This window comes from Aotus nancymaae, unplaced genomic scaffold (genome assembly GCF_030222135.1).
Source record: "Aotus nancymaae isolate 86718 unplaced genomic scaffold, 86718_ANA_hifiasm-v0.15.2.pri h1tg000010l, whole genome shotgun sequence".
Taxonomy (NCBI): domain Eukaryota; kingdom Metazoa; phylum Chordata; class Mammalia; order Primates; family Aotidae; genus Aotus; species Aotus nancymaae.
The window spans coordinates 15473184-15494974 of NW_026988421.1; the positions used below are offsets into that span (position 1 = coordinate 15473184).

At 32.3% G+C, this 21791-nt stretch overlaps 1 protein-coding gene across 3 annotated transcripts in view; it reads right to left on the reverse strand.

Moving 5' to 3' along the window:
- ATRNL1 (attractin like 1) overlaps positions 1–21791 on the reverse strand; it is an 811501-nt gene that overhangs the window by 503458 nt on the left and 286252 nt on the right. For all 3 annotated transcript variants that reach the window (XM_064373808.1, XM_021676929.2, XM_064373807.1), the window contains one exon: positions 7347–7399. In XM_064373808.1, the coding sequence (XP_064229878.1) occupies positions 7347–7399 (53 nt within the window). The remainder of the gene's footprint in view (positions 1–7346; positions 7400–21791) is intronic.

A 21791-nucleotide genomic window follows, 5' to 3' on the forward strand; every position in this document is an offset into this window, starting at 1 on the left:
AACTCCATTTTGGTCACAGATTTAGGGGCATATTCTAATATAAGTATGGGAGCCAGTGGATGGAGTTAGAGTTACAGTTTGTTTGGATACCTATTAAAGTAGGAATTTCTTACTATTCTTCCTGTTTGTAATCTAACTGAACATTCTAAAAGCGTATTATTTAACTTGAACCTTAAGGTAATTTATTTGAATGCATGCACTTCAGAAAAACTCAATTAATGAAATTCTATAATGGAATTACATAAAATTTTTATAACAATTTTGGGAAGTATGGTGTCTTTGGATGATAATTTCTTATTTGAAAAAATGATATGAATTTCTAATTGTTTAGATCCTCTTATTTCCTTTAGCATGATGTTTTTATTTTACTCATATAAAAACTTTTTGCTTACATATACTAATTTTTGCTTACATACAATAATTTTCATTTCTTTAATGGTTAAGAGGGTTGAAACCTGCTTTTACTATTTCCTATGTGATCTTACACAAATCGGTTCAGCTTTCTCTATCTCTGTTATCTATAAAATGGGAACAATAAGCATGCCCTTCCCATTTGAGTACTGCATAAGCTAATACATATAAAAAGCTGAGAACAGTCTGGTATAGTAAGTGCTCAATAAATGTTGACTGTTATGATAATTATTTTAAGTCTGGTAGTTGTTCTTTTCCAGTTTGGGAAGAACTATGTTTTATTTGCTAAATGCTAAATAATGAGCTATATGACTATAAGAAAAAATTCACAATAAAAATATTCTGCATGTTATGACCTCTATGATGTAAAATCATTTTCAGGACATGATACAGAGATTTATTTAGAAGGCAAGTAGTCCCTTCAGTAGACAATTTAACATTTTAAATACAAATAAAGAACTATTTACTTCTCACTCAAGACAGACATAGCCCCACATTACGGCACATGGCTTAATTAGAAAAGTACAGGATATCAGCTCTCAATCTTCTTCTCAGCTGAGTATCCTTACAAAGAATACACAGTACATAACTCAACTTGGAGGACCTGGTGGGAGGTATATGGCCTGTTTATTTCCTTCCTTAAATTTTTTTCTTTTATTATTTTTACAGTGACTCTATGATTTTACATGACAACAATAATATAATACTTTTATTGTAAAACATATAAATCAAATAAATTTTTCATCCCTCTTCTTCGTTAACTCAATAGCAACTTTTTTCCTTTCAGCTATTTTAAATTTTCTTATAATCATGTTTATTATCCTTCATTTTGGACTATGCTAAAAGAGAAAATAATTCTGAAATAAAATCTAAAAGTACTGGGATATAAGCTTCAGGAAATTTAATAAAAACACTGATGAATCAAAGAACAAGGTTAAAATGCCAAAAATATGATTCATTTATGTCTTATCAGATACTGTTCAACCCATCATGTCTGTAATCTGTTAAATATAAGAATTTAGATTCTTGGTGTTTATTAATGTCACTCTGCCCCATTTGCAAATGAAACAGCCAGATCCTATTTAAATAGCAATTTATATCCAATGGTTAAAGAGTTATGTAAACATTCACTAACAAAATGTTCAGTTTAAAACAAGAAAATTATTTTATTCAGTTTGAGAACAAGAACCAGAATAATTCTATTAAATATAAGAGTCAATTCAAGTTGTAACTGGTTTCATTGTTTTCTATTACATACCATTTTATGTAATTAAACTGAGATTGTCATCTTTTTCAACTTAAATTTCCTACTCTCAAATTAGGTAGTTTATTATTACTACAAAATTCTACCATGAACTCTAAATAAAAGAAACTCTAATAAAAGAAATTCAATATAAAACAGTAATTTTTTAAAGAGTAAAAGATGAAATAAAATGAGTTCAATTACTTGGAAATATATTGAAACACAATAATTGGTGGTTTGAGCATTGCAAATTACATGTATTTAAATAATTAGCACAATAGTGACATAAAGTAATGACTGCAGAAAGCGACTTTATGTATGCTCTACTTTTTGAAATATATCATCTATATAGCATTTTCATAGTCTAGTCTTTCATTTTAAGGTTTTCTTTATTAAAATTGTTATTACAATTAAAAGAAAGCATTTAAGAAAAAACTATACAACTTCGTGACTACTACTTTTTGTATTTACTAATAATAAATTCAGTAGTTCAATGTTTACAAAGGCCAATCAAATTAGCTAACACTGTCTGAACTTTTTCCTCCTTTGTGAGGCATGCTTTGTAATATATTTGGTTTTTGGTTTTAAATTGAACTTTGTAAAACTACTAAGTAAATAGAGTACAAATGCTGACATATAACTTTCAATTAAGTTAATACCACATTGTACTCAATTGCTTTAAGTTACAATGTGGACTTGCATGTTAAATTTTGATCTAATCTTGAAAATTAGAATAGTTTCCATTAACACTATTATAAGAGCTACTGTCCTTTTCCTTCTTAAACATCATTTCCTTTCAAATATTAAGCTTTAAAGGTCTCAAAACAAATAGCAAGAGTGCCACCTAGTGCTTTATAATTATGCTTTTGATATTTCTAAAAGAAAGCAAGGGTCCTGTTTAATCAAGAGACGAGTAGTCCAATAAGGTCATCGCTAGCCATATATGGCTACTGACTTGAAAAGTGACTGACTTGAATTAAAATGTGAGGTAAGTATGAAATATAAACTTCGTTTCAAACACTAGTACAAAAAAAGTAAGATATCTTATTAATGATTTAATGGCTTTTAAAACTGATTACACATTAAAATAAAAATATTTTAGAGGTGTGAGGCTAAATAAAATGCTTTATTAATATTAATTTTGCTCATTTTATTTTACTTTTTAAATGAAGCTGCTAGAAAATTTTAAATTACATATGTGGCTCACATCATATTTGTATTGGACAACATTGATATAGATGTAGAAGAAAATTGTTCGCCTTCAATATAAAAGGCTTAGACATTAGTATATTTGTAATAAATAGAGATTATATAATGTGTTCATAATGGTAACTAGTTACTCCTAGAAATTAAAGGCTCAAAAAGATTGAAAAATAATTTTTAATTTTAAAAAAGCAAAAAAAATATATATCCCTATAAAATAAATCTAGGATATTGGAAATAAGAAAAACAAAAATGATGTGGAAAAGCTGGAGAATAAAAATAATTTAAATGACATACTAATTGGACAATCTGAGCATCAATAGGAATAATATTTGCACATGGATTAAAACATGTATGAATCTGTAAGTTCATTAATGACAAAAACTAATCATCATTTTTCAAAGATATTGAGCGAACTTCTTATTTTAAAGCAATAAATATATAAAAGTAAGTAAACATAGGGAATAAATAAAAAATAAAAGGAAAAACTATAACATTTATCATGCCTTTCCTATACAAACTGTAGCAATAAGTTAGCAATCAGCTGATGAGAGAATATTTGTTTTTACAGAAGTATTCAAACCAAGACATGAAAAAGAAATTGGAATAACATATTTTCAACCTTGATCAATTAAAATCTAAACATTGAGCAATAGTGTGTGCCAAGAACACAACAGACACTAATAGACATGATATAACACTTCTGGACAAAACCAAACCAACTATAATTATTATTTTCTCCAAAATCAAATCTAAATTTGATTCAGCCTCTAAATCAGGCTTTCTCAACCTCAATACTATTGATATTTTTGGCCAGATAATTCTTTGTAATGAGGAATTTGTCGTTTTCATGGCATGATGTTTACCAGCATCCCTAGCCTCTACCCATGAGATGCCCCCATGGCAACTACGGCCCACTCCCCACTTGTGACAAACGAAATGCCTCCACACACTGTCAAATGTGTCAGAAAGGGCAAAAATATCTTAATAAAATTTGAGTTTTTTTTTTTGAGACGAAGTTTCGCTCTTGTTACCCAGGCTGGAGTGCAATGGCGCGATCTTGGCTCACTGCAACCTCCGCCTCCTGGGTTCAGGCAATTCTCCTGTCTCAGCCTCCTGAGTAGCTGGGATTACAGGCACGCGCTACCATGCCCAGCTAAAACTTTGAGATTTTATATGCCACACTCTCAATAAAATTTTTTAAAAATTAATAATGGCTAAAAAATGTTTTGAGGATCTAAAACTACCTATCAAGTACCATGCTTCTTACCTGGGAGACAAAATAATCTGTACGCCAAACCCCCAACATGTAATTTACCTATATAACAAACCTGCACATGCACCACTGAACCTAAAATAAAAGTTAAAAAATCAAAATCACTTTAAAAACGGAATTAAGAAAATACTACATTTTAAAGATAAAAATAGAATTCATAAATTCTGCAGAATATAATAATGATAATTTTTAAATCTTATAGCAAATGTAGGCAAAACAACAAAAAGTATATAGAAGGAAATTATTAAAGATAAAATATGAAACTGATGAACTAAAAAACAAAATCTGCAGAAAAGATAAATAAAACCAAAAGCTGATGCTATGAAATAGCAAAAAATAAATAAATAAATAAATACCAATTAAAAAGCACTAGACCCAGAAATTTTTGTGGAAATACCTGACATTATTTAAAGTTTTAACCGTTCATGTTTTAAAAGAAGACAGCAATTGTTCCAATTTCATTTTTAAAAGCTATTATCACAATTGCAGATAGAAAATACTTTTTAAAACTGCAGTCGAAGGTCATTTAGTTAGAAAAAAATAACATGCAAATAAGATTATCTTCATTTATACTAAAAATGTTCTAAATTAAAATACAAACCAGTAATATTTAGCAGTATCCAAACATTAATATGCCATGACTAACTCTGGTTTAGCCCAGAATGAAAAGATGTTCAACATGAGAAAATCTATTAATGTAACTTAGCATTTGACAAGATAAAAGAAAGTTATTCATGATAATACCTTTTGGCAAAATAAGGTAAGAGTTTGCTTAATTTGATGCAAGGAATAGTCCATAAATTATAATAAACACCCTACCTGATAAGGATATGTCTATTATCATCACTGTCATTCAGCACAGAATTAGAAGTCTCAACACCCCAATGAGGGGAAAAAATATTGAAAAATGAATAAAATTGTGTTTATTTGCATGTAATATAATTAACTGCATTTAAAAATTAAAGCAGAGTTCACCAAAGTTGATGAATATAAGATCAATATGCTAAAATAAATTTTATTTTTATGTATCACACGAGTATAAAACAAAATTTTGAAACATACAATTTAAAATAGCAACAAAAACTGAAAAAGAGGATATATTTTACACACCCAAAAAATCATTTTCAAGGCATGAACTCATGAAATCACGTTCAACATTATTTGTCATGAAAGAAATATAAAACCAAACCACAAACTGTCACTACACACACTCTAGAACGTATATGATCAAAGAGACACAATGTTGTATTGATGAGGACATCAAGGAACAAAATATCTAGTATCAAAACTTTTTTTATGAATTAAAAAATATTACAACATTCTGAAAAACCATTTGTCCGTTTCTAAAAACGTTAAGCAAAAGCTTATCATACAACCCAACTAGTACACTACCCAAGGAATCTACCCAAGGAAAATAAAAACATATGTTCACACAAAGACCATATGAATGTTCATTCACTGCAGCATTTTTTTAATAAACAAAACTTAGAAAAAATTCCAATGTCCATGAACTTATGAATGGACAGAAAAACGTAGTATATTCATATAATGTATACCATTTGTTAAATTAAAAATATTAAAATCACTATATTAGCAAAGTAAAATAGGAATTCCTGATAATTATCTAAATTAATCCAAGAAATGAGTTAGATATAAACACCAATTTCTGATTTTTAAAAAATGTACAGCAAAATAGGAATAGAAGGCTTAACCTGATAAAGGCAGCTAGTAAAACCTACATTATACTTAATGATAAAAGACTGAATGCTTTCCCTCTTAGATCAGTAACAAGAAAAGAATAAATACTTTCATGTTCACATCTTTTTGACACATTATTAAAGATGCTAGCCATAGCAATATGGCAGAAAAAAAGAAATAAAAGGCACCAAGATAGGAAAAGAAGAAATCCAACCACCATTATTTGCAGAAAACATTGTATGTATAAAAATTCTGAGAGAATCTACAAAAAATGGTACTATAAGTAAAATATGAGTTTTACAAAGCTACCAAAAGGCAGATTCTAAAATTCACTTGCAAATGTAAAAAAAAAGGAGTAGGAGTAGCCAAAACAAGTTTGAAAAGGAAGCACAAAGTTGGAGAATAAATACTAAGCAATTTCAAGACTTATAAAATCACACTAATTATAAATGGGCTACATTTGCATAAAAACAAGCAAATAGATTAATGAAAAAGAAAAGAGTCAAAAAACAGACTCACACATTTAGAGACAACTGATTTTCAGCCAAGGTGCACAGGAATTAATTCATCAATTAAAATATAGTCTTTATATAAAGTATGCTTGAACATTTAAATGTTTATATGGAGAAGAAAGAACTTCAATCCATCACCTACTATATATACAAATATTAATTCAAAATGAACCATATACTTAAATGGAAAACTTAAAAATAATATTTCTACCAAAACCTGGGGAAAATCACAGTGACCTGTTAGGCTAAGATTTCACAAAACAACAAACTGATAAGTCAAGCTTCATCTAAATTAAAATCTGCTCTTCAAAAAAATAGTGTTAATAGGGTAAAAAGATAAGTGACAAACTAGGAAAAAATGTTTGCAAGTCATATATCTGATAAAGGACTTGTATCTAGAATGAAATATATGGAAAATTCATTAATATAAAAACAATCTAAAAAGTGAGCAATGGATTTCAACAGACCCTTCATCAAATAAAACATACAGATGGAAAACAATCCTATGAAAAGATGCTTAACATCATTAGTAATTAGGAAAATGCAAATTATAATGAGCGTTAGATACTATTACACACCTATTAGAATGGCTAAAACTTGGACTAACTTTAAAACAGGTTGCAAAATGTGTAAGAACAGAAACTCTTGCACACTGCTGATGGGAATGTAAAATGGTACAACCATTTGGGGAAACAGCATTTGGCTGTTTCTAGTCCATCTTAATGAAAAAAATAACATTAAAATCACATGAGTTTACTCAAGTTCTATACTTTGTTTTATGTTCAGAAGAATCTATTGCTATTTTACTGAGTGGAAAAAAAATGCACCAAATATAATAAAGAGAATATATTTCTTAGCAATATACATGAAGTTGTATTATAAGATTTAAGAAACAGAAATTGTGAGGTATTAATGACAATTTTAGTTATTCAAGATGAACTTTATTATTTGAAACTAATAATATGCACCAATTATTTAAAATTAAAAATATACAAATACTTACAATAACATGTTCCTCTAAGTGGATTACCAACATAGCGATTTTCAGAGTCACATCTGCAGAAACACAAAAACTCATTTACTATTAAACAATGCAATTCAAAAGCCTCATGTTTTTCTTCAAGCAAAAAAGTGTTTATATTCTACATCAAAACATCTTTAAAACTGATAGTTGCTGATAAGCAACTTCAGCAAAGTCTCAGGATACAAAATCAATGTGCAAAAGTCACAAGCATTCCTACACACCAATAATAGACAGAGAGCCAAATAATGAGTGAATTCCCATTCACAACTGCTACAAAGAGAATATAATACCTAGGAATACAACAAACAAGGGATGTGAAGGACTTCTTCAAGGACAACTACAAACCACTGCTCAAAAAAATAAGAGAGGACACAAACAGATGGAAAAACATTCCATGCTCATGGTTAGGAAGAATCAAGCTTGTGAAAATGGCCATACTGCCCAAAGTAACTTATGGATTCAATGCTATCCCCATCAAGCTACCATTGACTTTCTTCACAAAATTGGAGAAAACGCCTTAAACTTCAAAAGAAACCAAAAGAGTCCACATAGCCAAGACAATCCTAAACAAAAAAAAAAGAAAAAAAACAAAGTTGGAAGCATCATACTACCTGACTTCAAACTATACCACAAGGTTATGGTAATCAAAACAGCATGGTACTGGTACCAAAACAGATATAGACCAATGGAACAGAACAGAGGCCTCGGAAGTAACATCACACATCTACAACTATCTGATCTTTGACAAACCAGACAAAAACAAGCAATGGGGGAAGGATTCCCTATTTAATAAATGGTGTTGGGAAAACTGGCTATCCATATGAAGAAAGCTGAAACTGGATCCCTTCCTTATACCTTACACAAAAATTAACTTGAGATAAATTAAAGATTTAAACATAAGACCTAACACCATAAAAACCCTAAAAGAAAACCTAGGCAATACCATTCAGGACATAAGCGTAGGCAAGGACTTCATGACTAAGATACCAAAAGCAATGGCAACAAAAGCCAAAATAGGCAAATGGGATCTAATTAAACTTAAGAGCTTCTACACAGCAAAAGAACTATCATTAGAGTGAACCGGCAACCAACAGAATGGGAAAAAATTTTTGCAATCTACCCATCTGACAAAGGGCTAATAACAAGAATCCACAAAGAACTTAAACAAATTTACAAGAAAAAAACAACCCCATCAAAAAGTGGGCAAAGGATAAGAACAGATACTTTCAAAAGAAGACATTTATGCAGCCAACAAACATATGGAAAAAAACGCATCATCACTGCTCATTAGAGAAATGCAAATCAAAACCACATTGAGATCTCATGTCACACCAGGCAGAATGGCAATCATTAAAAAATCAGGAGACAACAGATGCTGGAGAGGATGTGGAGAAATAGGAATGCTTTTACACTGTTGGTGGGAGTGTTAATTAGTTCAACCATTGTGGAAGACAGTGTGGCAATTCCTCAAGGATCTAGAAATAGAGATACCATTTGATTATACCCAAAGGATTATAAATCATTCTATTATAAAGACACATGCACACGTATGTTTACTGCAACACTGTTCACAATAGCAAAGACCTGGAACCAACCCAAATGTCCATCGATGATAGACTGGATAAAGAAAATGTGGCACATACACACCATGAATATTATGCAGCCATAAAAAGGACAAGTTCATGTCCTTTGCAGGGACATGGATGAAGCTGGAAACCATCATTCGAAGCTGGAAACCATCATTCTCAGCAAACTGATACAAGAACAGAAAATCAAACACTGCATGTTCTCACTCATAAGTGGGTGTTGAACAATGAGAACACATGGACACAGGGAGGGGAACATCACACACCAGGTCCTGTCGGGGGGTCGGGGGACTAGGGTAGGGATAGCAGGGGGTGGGAGAATTGAGGAGAGATAACATTAGGAGAAATATCTAATGTAAATGACAGGGGGATGGATGCAGCAAACCACCATGGCACGTGTATACCTATGTAACAAACCTGCATGACGTGCATATGTACCCCAGAACTTAAAGCATAATTTGAAAAAAATGAAATTTCAAAACATATCTTTGAAAGAATTAATTATAAAAATCTTCATATATGAGATAAAGTAAGAGATGCAATAGCAAAGGAAAAGAAAATAAACATACATGATAGACATATAAGGAATGTTAAAAGGCAGATGAGATATTATTATGAGTTTTGGGATATATATCCTTCCTTAATAAAGAGAAGAAGTGAAAGTCTGAAACAAGATACAGAGATATTCTTAGATAGAAATAAATTCAGGGAATTCATAAATCCACATTATTTTCATACTTGCAGTATTCTTTGAAATTAACATATTTTCTCCAGTTTCTGTACCAATTAATCTGTATTATCAAATACAGATCTCTTCCGGTAAATAACGGGGAAAAAATGTTTCTCTAACTCAAACAAAGTTGACTAATATAGATTAAATTCGGGAGCTCAAACTTTGAATTCACATAAACAGATTTTTTTAAAGTGAAAGAACATATGAACATTCATGCTCATGAACTCTTATGTTAAATACGTAAAAATATAGTTAACTATAGCAGTGGGAAAAAATCATAAGTATTTTTGAAGTTCACAAAATCTTGTTTGCCAAATAAAATTGACAATGTCTAATACAGATATGGCATAGTTTTGCATAATGATATTTCTTGGAACATCCTACAAAATTAATTATTATAAAATTTATGCACCAGGGTAACTTAATAAAGTGACTTAATATTTAAATAATATAAATTATATTTGCATATAGTTTAAATACTTATTACATACATATTTTATATCAATATATTACATGTATTTAAACTCTAGTTAAAAGTTTAAAGAGGTAAAAGAGTCTAAAATGTCTTCACTTTTTCAGAAGAGTTCATAAGAACAGGAATAGTGGACTATATATATAATGACAAGTCAAATAGTGAAAAATTAGAGGCTAATCAGATTATACTCTCAATGCATTTTTCAACCATGTGATTGCTAGAAAAGTGAGTTGAAGAGTAAATATTACTGTTATTAATTATAAAATTAAAGTAGAAATATAATAATCCTTTATAACAAAGAACCTCTATGAAACAAAGTAAGTTTGGGTGTTAGGTTTTCTGTGATATTTCCAAACACACTTTTAAAATTTTGTCATTGATTTTAGTTTTCTGACTTTAGAAATATGTAATAGAGAAGCAGAAAGTATGCTTTTACCCAGCATAAAGAAACTATTATCTCATATTTAGAAATAGGCAATAGAGAACCAGAAATGTATTCAAAGTAAAGTTAGAACCTTTGTTCTAACTGTAACTTTGTATAAATTGACCAATCTCTCCCCATTCCACCCTCCCCAAACCCTTCCAAACCTCCCAAAACCTTCCCAAGCCTCCCATATCCACAATTCTACTCTAAACTTCTGTGAGATGTCTTTTCAGATTCTACATATAAGTGAGATCACGCAGCATTTGTTCTTCTGTGCTTGACTTATTTTACATAATATAATGTTCTCTAGGTTCATCCATGTTGTGTTTCAAATGACAGGATTTCATTATTTTTTACGAATAAAATACATTCCAAAAATATATACATACTTTCATCCATTCATCTCTTGATGGAGACTTAGATTGATTCCATATCTTGTGAATAGTGCTGCAGTAAACATAAGAGTTCGTATATATCTTCAAAATTCAAATTTCAATTCCTTTGAATAAATATCCAGTAGTGAGATTATTGGATCATACTGTCATTCTTTTATTTTATTTTTTCAGAAATTTCCGTACTGTTGTCCACGAATGGCTGTATTAATGTGCATTTCCACCAATGGTGTATGGAAGATCCTCTTTCTCCACAACCTCGCCAGTATTTATTTCTTGTCTTTTTCACAATAGCCATTCTACCTAGCATGTGGTGATATCTCATTGTGATTTTGATTTACATTTTCCTAGTGATGAGTGATGCTGAGCTTTTTCTTCATGTATCAATAGGCCATTGGTATGTCTTCTTTTGAGAAATGTCTATTCAGATCTTTAGTCCACTTTTTACTATTTGTAGGGTATTTTTAGCTATTGAGTTGTTTGGGTTCCTAACACCTCTGGATATTAATCCCTTGTCAGAGGCATAGTTTGCAAATATTTTCTCCCATTCTATAGGTTGTCTCTTTGCTCTGTTGATTAGTTCCCTTGCTATGCAGAAGTTTTTATTTTAATGTAATCCCATTTCTCTATTTTTGCTTTTGTTGGCTTGGCTTTTGAGGTCTTTTTCAAAACAAACAAAATCCTTCCCCAGAGAAATGTAATAAAGCATTCCCTCCATTTTCTCTTCTAGTAGTCTCACAGTTTGAGGACTTACATTTAAATCTTTAATCCATATTGATTTGATATTTTTTAAGTGGTGACAGATGGGGTCTATTTTCATTCTTCTTAATGAAACTTTTTCCCAGTCTAATTTATTAAAGAAACTATTCTCTCCCTAATGTGTATTCTTGGCACTTTTGCCAAAAATCAGATGGCTATATGCATGTATTTATTTCTGGGTTCTTTATTCTATTCCATTAGTTTGTGTATCTTTTTAAATTTTTAAATTTTTTTTTTGGAGACAGGGTCTCACTCTCACTGCCTAGGCTGGAATGCAGTGGTACAATCTCAGCTTACTGCAGCCTCCACCTCCTAAACTTAGGTGATTCTCCCACCTCAGCCTCCCTAGTAGCTGGAACTACAGGCACACACTGTCATGCCTGGCTAGCTTTTTGTATTTTTCATAGAGACAGGGTTTTGCAGTGTTGGCCAGGCTGGTCTCCAACTCCTGGACTCAAACAATTTGCCCACCTCAGCCTCCCAAAGTGCTAGGATTACAGTTTTGAGTCACTGCACCTGGCTAATTTTTAACTTTTAATGTTTATGGGTACATAGTAAGTGTGTTTATTTGTGGGGTACATGAGATATTTTAATACAGGCATATATTGTATAATAATGACATCAGGGTAAGAGAGACATCCATCACCTCAAGGATTTATCATTTCTTAGTGTCACAGACTTTCCAATTATACTGTTTTAGTTATTTTTAAATGTACAATAAATTGTTATTTCATTTTATTTTTCTTAACTTTTATTTTAGGTTTATTTTCAGTTATATTAGAGGTACATACGCAGATTTGTTACACTGGTAAACTACATGTCACAGAGGTTTGGGGCACAGATTTCACCATGCAGGTAATAAGCATAATACTTGAGAGGTGTTTTATCAAACTTCACCTTCCCTTCCTCCACCCCCAAGTAGGCCCTGGTGTCTGTTGTTCCCTTCTTTATGTTCATCTATGTACACAATGTTTAGCTCCAACTAAAAAGTGAGAACATGTAGTATATCATTTTGTTTCAGTGTTAGTTCACTTAAGATAATAGCTTCCAGCTCCCTCCATGTTGCAGTCAAAAACATGATCTTGTTCTTTTTTATAGCCGCATAATGCTCAATGGTAAATGTGTACCACATTTTCTTCATCCAGTCTACCATTGATGACCAACCAGGTTGATTTCATGTTTTTCTATTGTAAATAGTACTGTGATGAATATATGTGTGCATGTGACTTTACGGTACAATGATTTATATTCCTTTGGGTATATACACAATAATGAGATTGCTAGGTCAAATGGTAACTATGCTCTGAGTTCTTTGAGAAATTTCCAAACTGATTTCCACAATGGCTAACCTAATTTACTTTCCCACCAGCAATGTATAAGTGTTCCCTTTTCTCTGCAACCTTCTCCGTGTGTGTGTGTGTGTGTGTGTGTGTGTGTGTGTGTGTGTTTAATAATTCCCATTCTGACTGGTGTGAGATGGTGTCATACTGTGGCTTTGATTTGCATTTATCTAAAGGTTAGTGATACTGAGCATTTTTCAACATGCTTGTTGGCCACATGTATATCTTCTTCCGAAAAATATGTATTCATGAACTCTGCTCACTTTTTCATGGGGTTGTTTTTTCCTTGTTGATTTGTTTAGGCTCCTTATAGATTATAGATATTAGATCCCTGTAGGATGCATAGTTTGCAGATACTTTCTCCTGTTTTGTAGAATGCCTGTTTACTCTGTTGGTAGTTTCTTTTGCTGTGTAGAAGCTCTTCAGTTTAATTAGGTGCCATTTGTCAATATTTTTTGTTGTTGCAATTGCTTTTGGCATATTCATCATGAAATCTTTGCCAGCTCCTATGTCCAGAATGGTATTTCCTAGGTTATCTTTCAGGGATTTTTTAGTTTTGGGTTTTACATTTAAGTCTCTAATCCATCTTGAGTTGATTTTTATATATGGTCTAAGGAAAAGGTCCAGTTTCAATCTTCTGCATATGGATAGCCAGGTTATCACAGCACTATTTATTTAATAGGGAGTCCTTTTATCACTATTTGTTTCTGTCAGCTTCATTGAAGACTAGATGGTTGTATGTGCCCAGAATTATTTCTCAGCTCTCTATTCTGATCCATTGGTCTATCTGTCTGTGTTTCTATAAGTACCATCCCATTTTGGTTATCATAGCCTTGTAATATAGTTTGAAGTCAATTAACACCATACCCCCAGCTTTATTCTGTTTGCTTAGTATTGCCTTGGCTACTCAAGCTCCTTTTTGATTCCATATGAATTTTAAAATAGTTTTTTTCCAATTATGTAAAGAATGTCATAGTTAGTTGGATAGGAATAACAGCATGCTGTCTTGGTTCCTCTTGCCTTGTAGGATATTTTGAAGTCAGGTAGTGCAATGCCTCCAGTTTGTTCCTTCAACTGAAGATTGCTTTGGCCATTTGGGGTCTTTTTTGGTCCCCTATGAATTTCAGAATTGTTTTTTCTATTTCTGTGAAGAATGTCATTGATATTATTATAGAAATTGCATTGATTCTGTAGATCACTTTGGATAGTATATATATTTGTAAAATATTAATTCTTTCAATCTTTGAAAACAGAATGTCTTACCCCAATTTGTCTCTTTTTCAATTCCTTTAATCAATGTTTTACAGTTTTCATTGTAGAGATCTTTAACTTCCTTAGTTAAATTTATGACTCAGTAATTTTTTTAGGTATTTTAGGTAGAAAAGCTATCTTGATTGCTTGTTCAAATAGTTTGCTGTTGACATATAGAAATGTAACTAAATTCTGTACATTGATTTTGTATTCTGCAACTTTACTAAATTCATGTGTTAGTTGTAAGAATATTTTCATAAAATTTGTACGGTTCTGTAAGATCATGTTAGCAGTAAACAAACATGAATAATTTGAATTTGTCCTTTCTAATTTGGATATCCTTTATTTCTTTCTGTTTCCTAACTGCTCTTCCTAGGAATTCCAGTACTATGTTGAATAGAAATGGTTAAAGTGGGCATCATTGTATTGCTTCAGCATTCAAAGGGGAAGCTTTCAACTTTTCCCTGTTTGGTATGACGTTAGCTGTGGATGCATATATGTGCATATATGATCTTTATATGTTGAGGTATGTTCCCTCTATATCTAATTTTTCAGGGGTTTTATCATGGAGGAATGTTAAATTTTATCAAATTATTTTATAGCATCTATTGAGATGATCCTATGGTTTTTGTCCTTCTTCCTAGTAATGTGATGCATCACATTTATTGATTTTTGTGCGTTGAGCTGTCCTTGCATTACTGGGATGAATTTCACTTAATCATGGTCAATGATCTTATGATGTGCTGTTGGATTCAGTTTGCTAGTACTGTATTACAGGTTTTCGCATCTCTAGTCATCAGGAATATTGGCCTGTAGTTTCTTTTTTAGTTTTGTCCTTGTCTGATTTTGTTACCAGGATAATGCTGGCCTCATAGAATGAGTTTGGAAGAATGCCCTCTACTTCCATTTTTTGGAATAGTTTGAGAATTGGTATAAATTCATTTTTAAATATTTGCTAGAATTTAGCAATGAAACAATCAGGTCCTGGACTTTCATTTGATAGGAGGCTTTGTTTTACTGACTCAATCTTGTTTCTGATTATTGGTCTGTCCAGGTTTTCTATTCCCTCATGATCCAATCTTGGTAAGATAAGCTATAAGAAATTTATTCATTTCTTCTAAGTTTTCAAATTTGTTGGTGTATCATTGTTCATTATAGTCTCTAATGATCCTTTGAATTGCTGTGGTATCCATTGTGATGTCTTCTTTCTCATTTCTGATTTTATTCATTTGAGTCATTCCTCTTTTTTTCTTAGGCTAGCTAAAGGTTTGTCAATTTTGTTTCTTATTTCAAAAACCAACTCATCATTTTCTAGATCCTTTGTATTTTTTTAGTTTCTATTTCCTTTATTTCTGCTTGGATCTTTATTATTTCTTTCCTTCTCCTAATTTTGGGCTTACATCATTCTTGTTTTCTAGGTCCTCAAGGTGCAACATTAGGCTCTTTATCTGAGGTATTTGTACTTTTTCAAATAGGTGATTATTGCTATAAACTTCCCTCTAAAAACTGCTTTTGCTATATCCTATAGGTTTTGGTATGTTTTATTTCCATTTTGATTTGTCTCAAGAAATGCTTTAATTTCCTTTTTATTTATTCATTGACTTGTTTAATTTCCATGCATGTGTACAGTAACCAGATTTCCTCCTGTTATTGATTTTAGCTTTATTCTACAGTGGTCAGAAAAAAAAATACTTCATATGACTTTGATTTTTAAAAATTTGAGGCTGGGTATGGTGACTCATGCCTGTAATCCCAGCACTTTGGGAGGCCAAGGTGGGTGGATCACCTAAGGTCAGGAGTTCGAGACCAGCCTGGCCAACATGGTGAAACCCCATCTCTACTAAAAATGCAAAAATTAGCCAGACAGGGTGGTAGGCACCTGTAATCTCAGCAACTGGGAGAAGGAGGTTGCAGTGAGCCGAGATCACACCATTGCACTTCACCCCAGGCTGACAACAGTGAAACTTCATCTCCAAAAAAAAAAGTGTTAAGGCATGTTTTGTGGCCTTATGTATACTCTATCCTAAAGAATGTTACATGTGCTGTTGAGAAGACTGTGCCTTCTGCAGCTGTCACAGTGGAATGCTTTGTAAATGTCTGTTAAGTCCATTTGGTCAAGAGTGTTGTCTGACACTGCAGATTCTGATTGATTTCCTGTCTGGATGATCTGCACATTGCTGAAAGTGGAGTATTAAAGTTCCCTACTATTATTATATTGCAGTCTATCTCTCCCCTTAAATCTATTAATATTTGCTTTATATATATAGGTCCTCTACTACTGGGTACATATATGTTTATAATTGTATCTGCTTGCTGCATTGATCCTGCTGGTATTATATGACGGCCTTGTTTGTCTCTTTTTACAGTTTTTAACTTAAAGTCTATTGTTTTCATACAATTACAGCTACTTCTGTTCTTTTGGGGTTCCATTTACATTAAATAGCTTTTCCCATCCATTTACTTTCAATCTATGAATATTGTTATAGGTAAAGTAAGTCTCTTGTAGGCAGCATAGTTTGGTCTTACTTTCGATCCATTAAGCTTCTCTCTTTTAATTGAATAATTTAAACCGTTTACATTTAAGGTAATTATTGATTGGTAAAGGCTGACTATTACCATTGCGTTACTTGTTTTCTAGTTACTTACAATGTAAGTAACCTTTAAGTTTGAAGAGCTCTCTTCAGCATTGCTTGCAGAATTGGTCTGGTAGCCAATATTGTGGTTTTCATTTGTCTGAAGAAGTCTTTCTCTCCTTTATTTTTAAAATATATATTTTATATTCTATCCCCTTAGAAACTCTAGAAGGCCCTCTGAAGAAGGATGAGCAAAAAAAAAAGCTAGGCTAAGAAGACTGGAATAAACACCTAAGGTACTACAGACTGGGCCTAAACTGATGGAGACGTGATCTTTCAGACAGCTTTTGTTTTGTCTGCAGAAGTCTTTTTCTCCTTCATTTTTAAAATATACCTCTTCTGGCTATAGTATTCTTCATTGACAGGTATTTTCCTTCCACATTCTAAATATATTGTCACATTCCCTCTAACCCTGAAAGGTTTCTGCTGAGAAATTTGCTGCCAGTTGTATTAGATCTCTCTTATATTTTATTTGCTTCTTTTTTCTCACTTCTTTCTAGACCCTCTCTTAGTCATTTATCTTTGTGAGTTTAATTGTGATATGCCTTGTGGTAATCTTACTTAGATTGAATGTGATTGGTGACCTTTGACCTTGCCATAATTGGGCATGCACATCTTTCCCCAGGCTTGAAAAGTTTTGTTATTATTTTTAATAAGCTTTTGGCTCCTTTGTCTTTCTCAACTCCTTCTTGAATTCTAATAACCCAAATGTGTTCTTTTATGTTGTCCCATAGAGCTAGTAAGCTTCTTTGGACCTTTTCATTCTTTTGCTCCTTTCTCCTCTATGTTCTCAAATAGCCTACCTTTGAACTTACTAATTCTTTCTTCTGTTTGATCTATTGTGCTGACGATGCTCTCTATTCTGTTTTTATTTCATTCATTTTATTTTATTTCACTCATTCATTTCATTCACCTCCAGGATTTCCACTTGTTTTTTATTATAATATTTCAGTCTCTTAAGTTTTTTTCATGTATTTCTGACTGCTTCTCTGAATTTTACTGAAGTTTGAGCTCAGTAAATTTATTAAGCTTCCTTAAAACAGCTATTTTGAATTATTTGTCTGAAAGATCAAATGTCTCCATCACCATAGGGCTAATCTCTGGCACCTTATTTTGTCTGTTTGGTTAGATTAGATTTCCTTGAATGATCTTGATGCTTATGGACATGCAACAATGTGTGTGCATTGAGAGATTAGGTGCTTATTCCAGTCCTCCTAGTCTACCTTTGTTTTTGCTCATCCTTCTTCAGAAGGCCTTCCGGAGTTTCTAGGGGGACTGACTGTTGTATTCCCTTAGCCCATGACCACTGCAACTCCCTAAACACTAGAGGGCAGTCTAAGCCCAGATCTGCCATAAGTCTCACAAGGGCTCCAAGGTTGGCAGGGCTCTCCAGGGCAGATGGGCCTAAGGAAGATCCAAGGAGGGTAGCTGGGCTGTGTGGGAAAGGTGGCCAGGAAACCTAGCCCAGAAGACTATCCCAGTGCCCCAGACAATCATGCTTCCCAGCAGGTCTCTGAACAGGTGAGATATGTTACCAACTGCAGCAGGTGGGGTCAAATCTGAGTCTGGGTCCCCTCAGAATCTACTGCAGGACAAAAGTTGGAGAGCCCACCTCAATTCCTCAAATGGTTGTACATCTCCTAGCAGGTTCCTGCACAGATATGATAGTTACCTGACTACAGTGGCGGGATCTGGGGATGAGACTGGATCCCCCAGGATCTGCTGTAAAATGGCAACTTGAGATCTACTGAAAAATAAGTTTGGTGAGCCTATTAAGGAGGCTCAGACTCATAGTCTGCAGGATATAGGCGTCCCCCTCTGGGCTTTTGTGTCAGCAGTTCTGTGCTGGGAACTCAACTGAAGAGGGTTGGAGTCAAGCCACAGGACTACTTCTAGGTTCACTGCTGAGACTGATATCAGTGGGCAAACAAGCCTCTTACACTAGTGTACACAATTCCTCCTAGGCCCCTTGGAAGATGATTTTAGTTGCAGGCTCAAGGCCAAACAGGGCTGCAGTCAAATCCCTTGGGGAACGGGACCATTTCTAGGCATGAACCTGGAAGCATAATTAATGCATCTGTCAGCTCGGTTCCAGTTTGCATTCTGAAAACAACCCTCTTGGGTCTTGGGCTCCACTGAGCTTTCATACCCTCCTACCTGACTCCTGAAGCTCCTGCCAGTGACTTTTGTCAGTAGATGGTTGCAGAATTTTTGTTGTTGTGAGAAAATATTAGCAGGTTATCTCCTATTCTGCCATCTTGCTGGCATCACTCTCCCTCTAGTGTTTTTAAAGTGATGACTCAGATGTTGACTTTAAAAGCTAAAGGATACAAGCTAATTTCTCTAATATGCAAGTTATAACATTTTCTTTTTTGTTAACAATATTTGGTTTATTCAAATTACATAATCTTATATTGAACTGAAAATTACTGTAATATATTTACCTTTAACACAGTATAAGTTTTATACAGGAATGGTTGAAATTTTATTTTCCCTAAATTACAGATTTCTTGGAAAGAAGAAATTATATGTTCTTGTGCAGGAACTAACTTTGGGATCCCAATTCTAAGCTTTCAATAGTCAAGCACAAATCAACACCATCTTGTTAAGAATTAAACTGAAAGGCTTTGCAGAGTTTTGGAAGGTATCCAATACAAGAACTACATTCTCTATTAAATATTTATAGCTAAAACAAAGCAAGAAACATATATTATCTAAAGTGGTTTATATTAACAAATATTTTTTGAAATAATTTTAAATATATTCAAAGGGTTTTCAAATTTTATAACTTAAATTTAAACACCAAGTTTTGGTAGTCCATGTGTCATTTAAGGAAATACAAGTACCTCCAAACAGCTAATGAAATAAATATTTCCTATGAAAATATAACAACATGATATTGGGCATGAAACTCAGATTGAAAAACACAAAAGTAGATGTAAATAAATGGAAAGACTGTCTTTATTATTTAGTAGGACACCTCAACATCATCAGAAGAGCAATTAATTTCAAAGATAATCTTTAATGTGATTCAATGAAAACTCCAATGAGATTTTATAGGAGCTAGAAAAGTTGATCTCAATGTTTATGGACAAAAGCAAACATACAAGAATAGTTAGAAAAACACTGAAAAAGAATAGCTTTGAAGAGAGGTAGACCTAAAACCTATTAAAATATACTCAAGGTCTCTATAATTAAATAGTATGGTACCAGCACATAAATAGACCAAATGTATACAATAGGAATTCCAGAAACAGGCTCAAATATCACATACTAAAAATCTAGTAAATTATAAAAGTGTTATCTTTAATGACTGGAGTAAGACAGTCCTCATAATAAATGTTATTAAGACAACTTGATAGCTATTGTAAAACTAACAAATCAGATCTAATCCTCATGCCACACAAAATAAAACTCTAAATGAAGCATAAATCTAAATGTAAAAAATAAAATTTTTGACATATTAAAAAAAGATAGGTTAATTACACTGTAACCTGTATATAAATAAAAGGCTTCCTAACTATGAATAAAATTCCAAATGCAAATTTTAAGACTAAGAAATATGACTATATTAAGAAAACTGCATAGCAAAAAAAAAATGTGCAATTAGTACAGTCAAGAAACATATGACAAATTGGGAGAAAATATCTGCAACTTTTATCTCACTAAAAAAGAGCCTATCAAGGAGCTATAATCCTTAATTTATAAAGAACTCTTTAAAAATAATGGGAAAATGAATAATTTTATAGAAAATTGGAAAAAGCATGAAGAGACAATTCACAAAAGTGATATAAAAATGGCTCTTAACCACATGAAAAGATATTCAACTTCACTTATAATAATGAAATATAAATTAAAACTACCCCAATTATTTTCCACAAGATTGGCAAAATTTCAAATGCATAGCAATATATCCTGCTTATGAGCCTGTAGATAAATAGGCCATCCCAATATGAGTGGTGGGAATAGAAAATAACAAAATTCCTATGGAGGACAACATGACATTATCTAAAAAACTACATATGCATCTATTCTTCGACCCAACAATCCCAGTGAAAGGAATTCGCTCTTAAGAAAAACCTCCACTATTACAAAAATACATGCATACAAGTTTATTCAATGTAGCAAAATTTTAATTGCAAAATACTAGAAAAATGTCTAAATGTCCCTGAATAGATTTGTTAAACTATGGTACCTATAAATAAAGGAGGACTATACATCTATAAACAAAATGGAACCAAAAGATAATGAACATCTTTATGAGTTGATATTGATTGAACTCCAGGAAGTATTATAAATAAGAAAAAATATAAAATTTGAAAGAGTATTAAAAATGCATCTAAAAATATGTCAGCATTTGTGTAAGGTGACTATATAATGACTATATATATGAATATAAGATACACATAGACAGAAACACACATAGCTCATACAGCTTTACTTTTATGAAAGGAAACACAGGAAAGATAAACCAGAAAACAATAAAATTGGTTACCTATTGGAAAAGGGAGAAAGAAATGAGCAATAATCTCTCCAAGTACACTTTAAATAGTTTCAGCTTATTAATGTTCAACATATTTGCTAAATTATTTTAATACAATAAGAATGAGAAAGGAAAAAATCATAAAATGGGAAGCAAGTAAAATAAATGAACCTAATAAACTTCAAGTGAATCCTATTTCCATATTGAAGGAAAAAAAGGTAGAAAAGGAGGGAAATAGGAGGAGAGGTAAGGGGAAGAAGAGAAGAGAGAAAAAAGGAAGGAAAGAAGAAAGGAAGGGAAGGAGCAAGAGAGGAGAAAGAGAAGGAAGATTCAAAGTAATTTATGAAC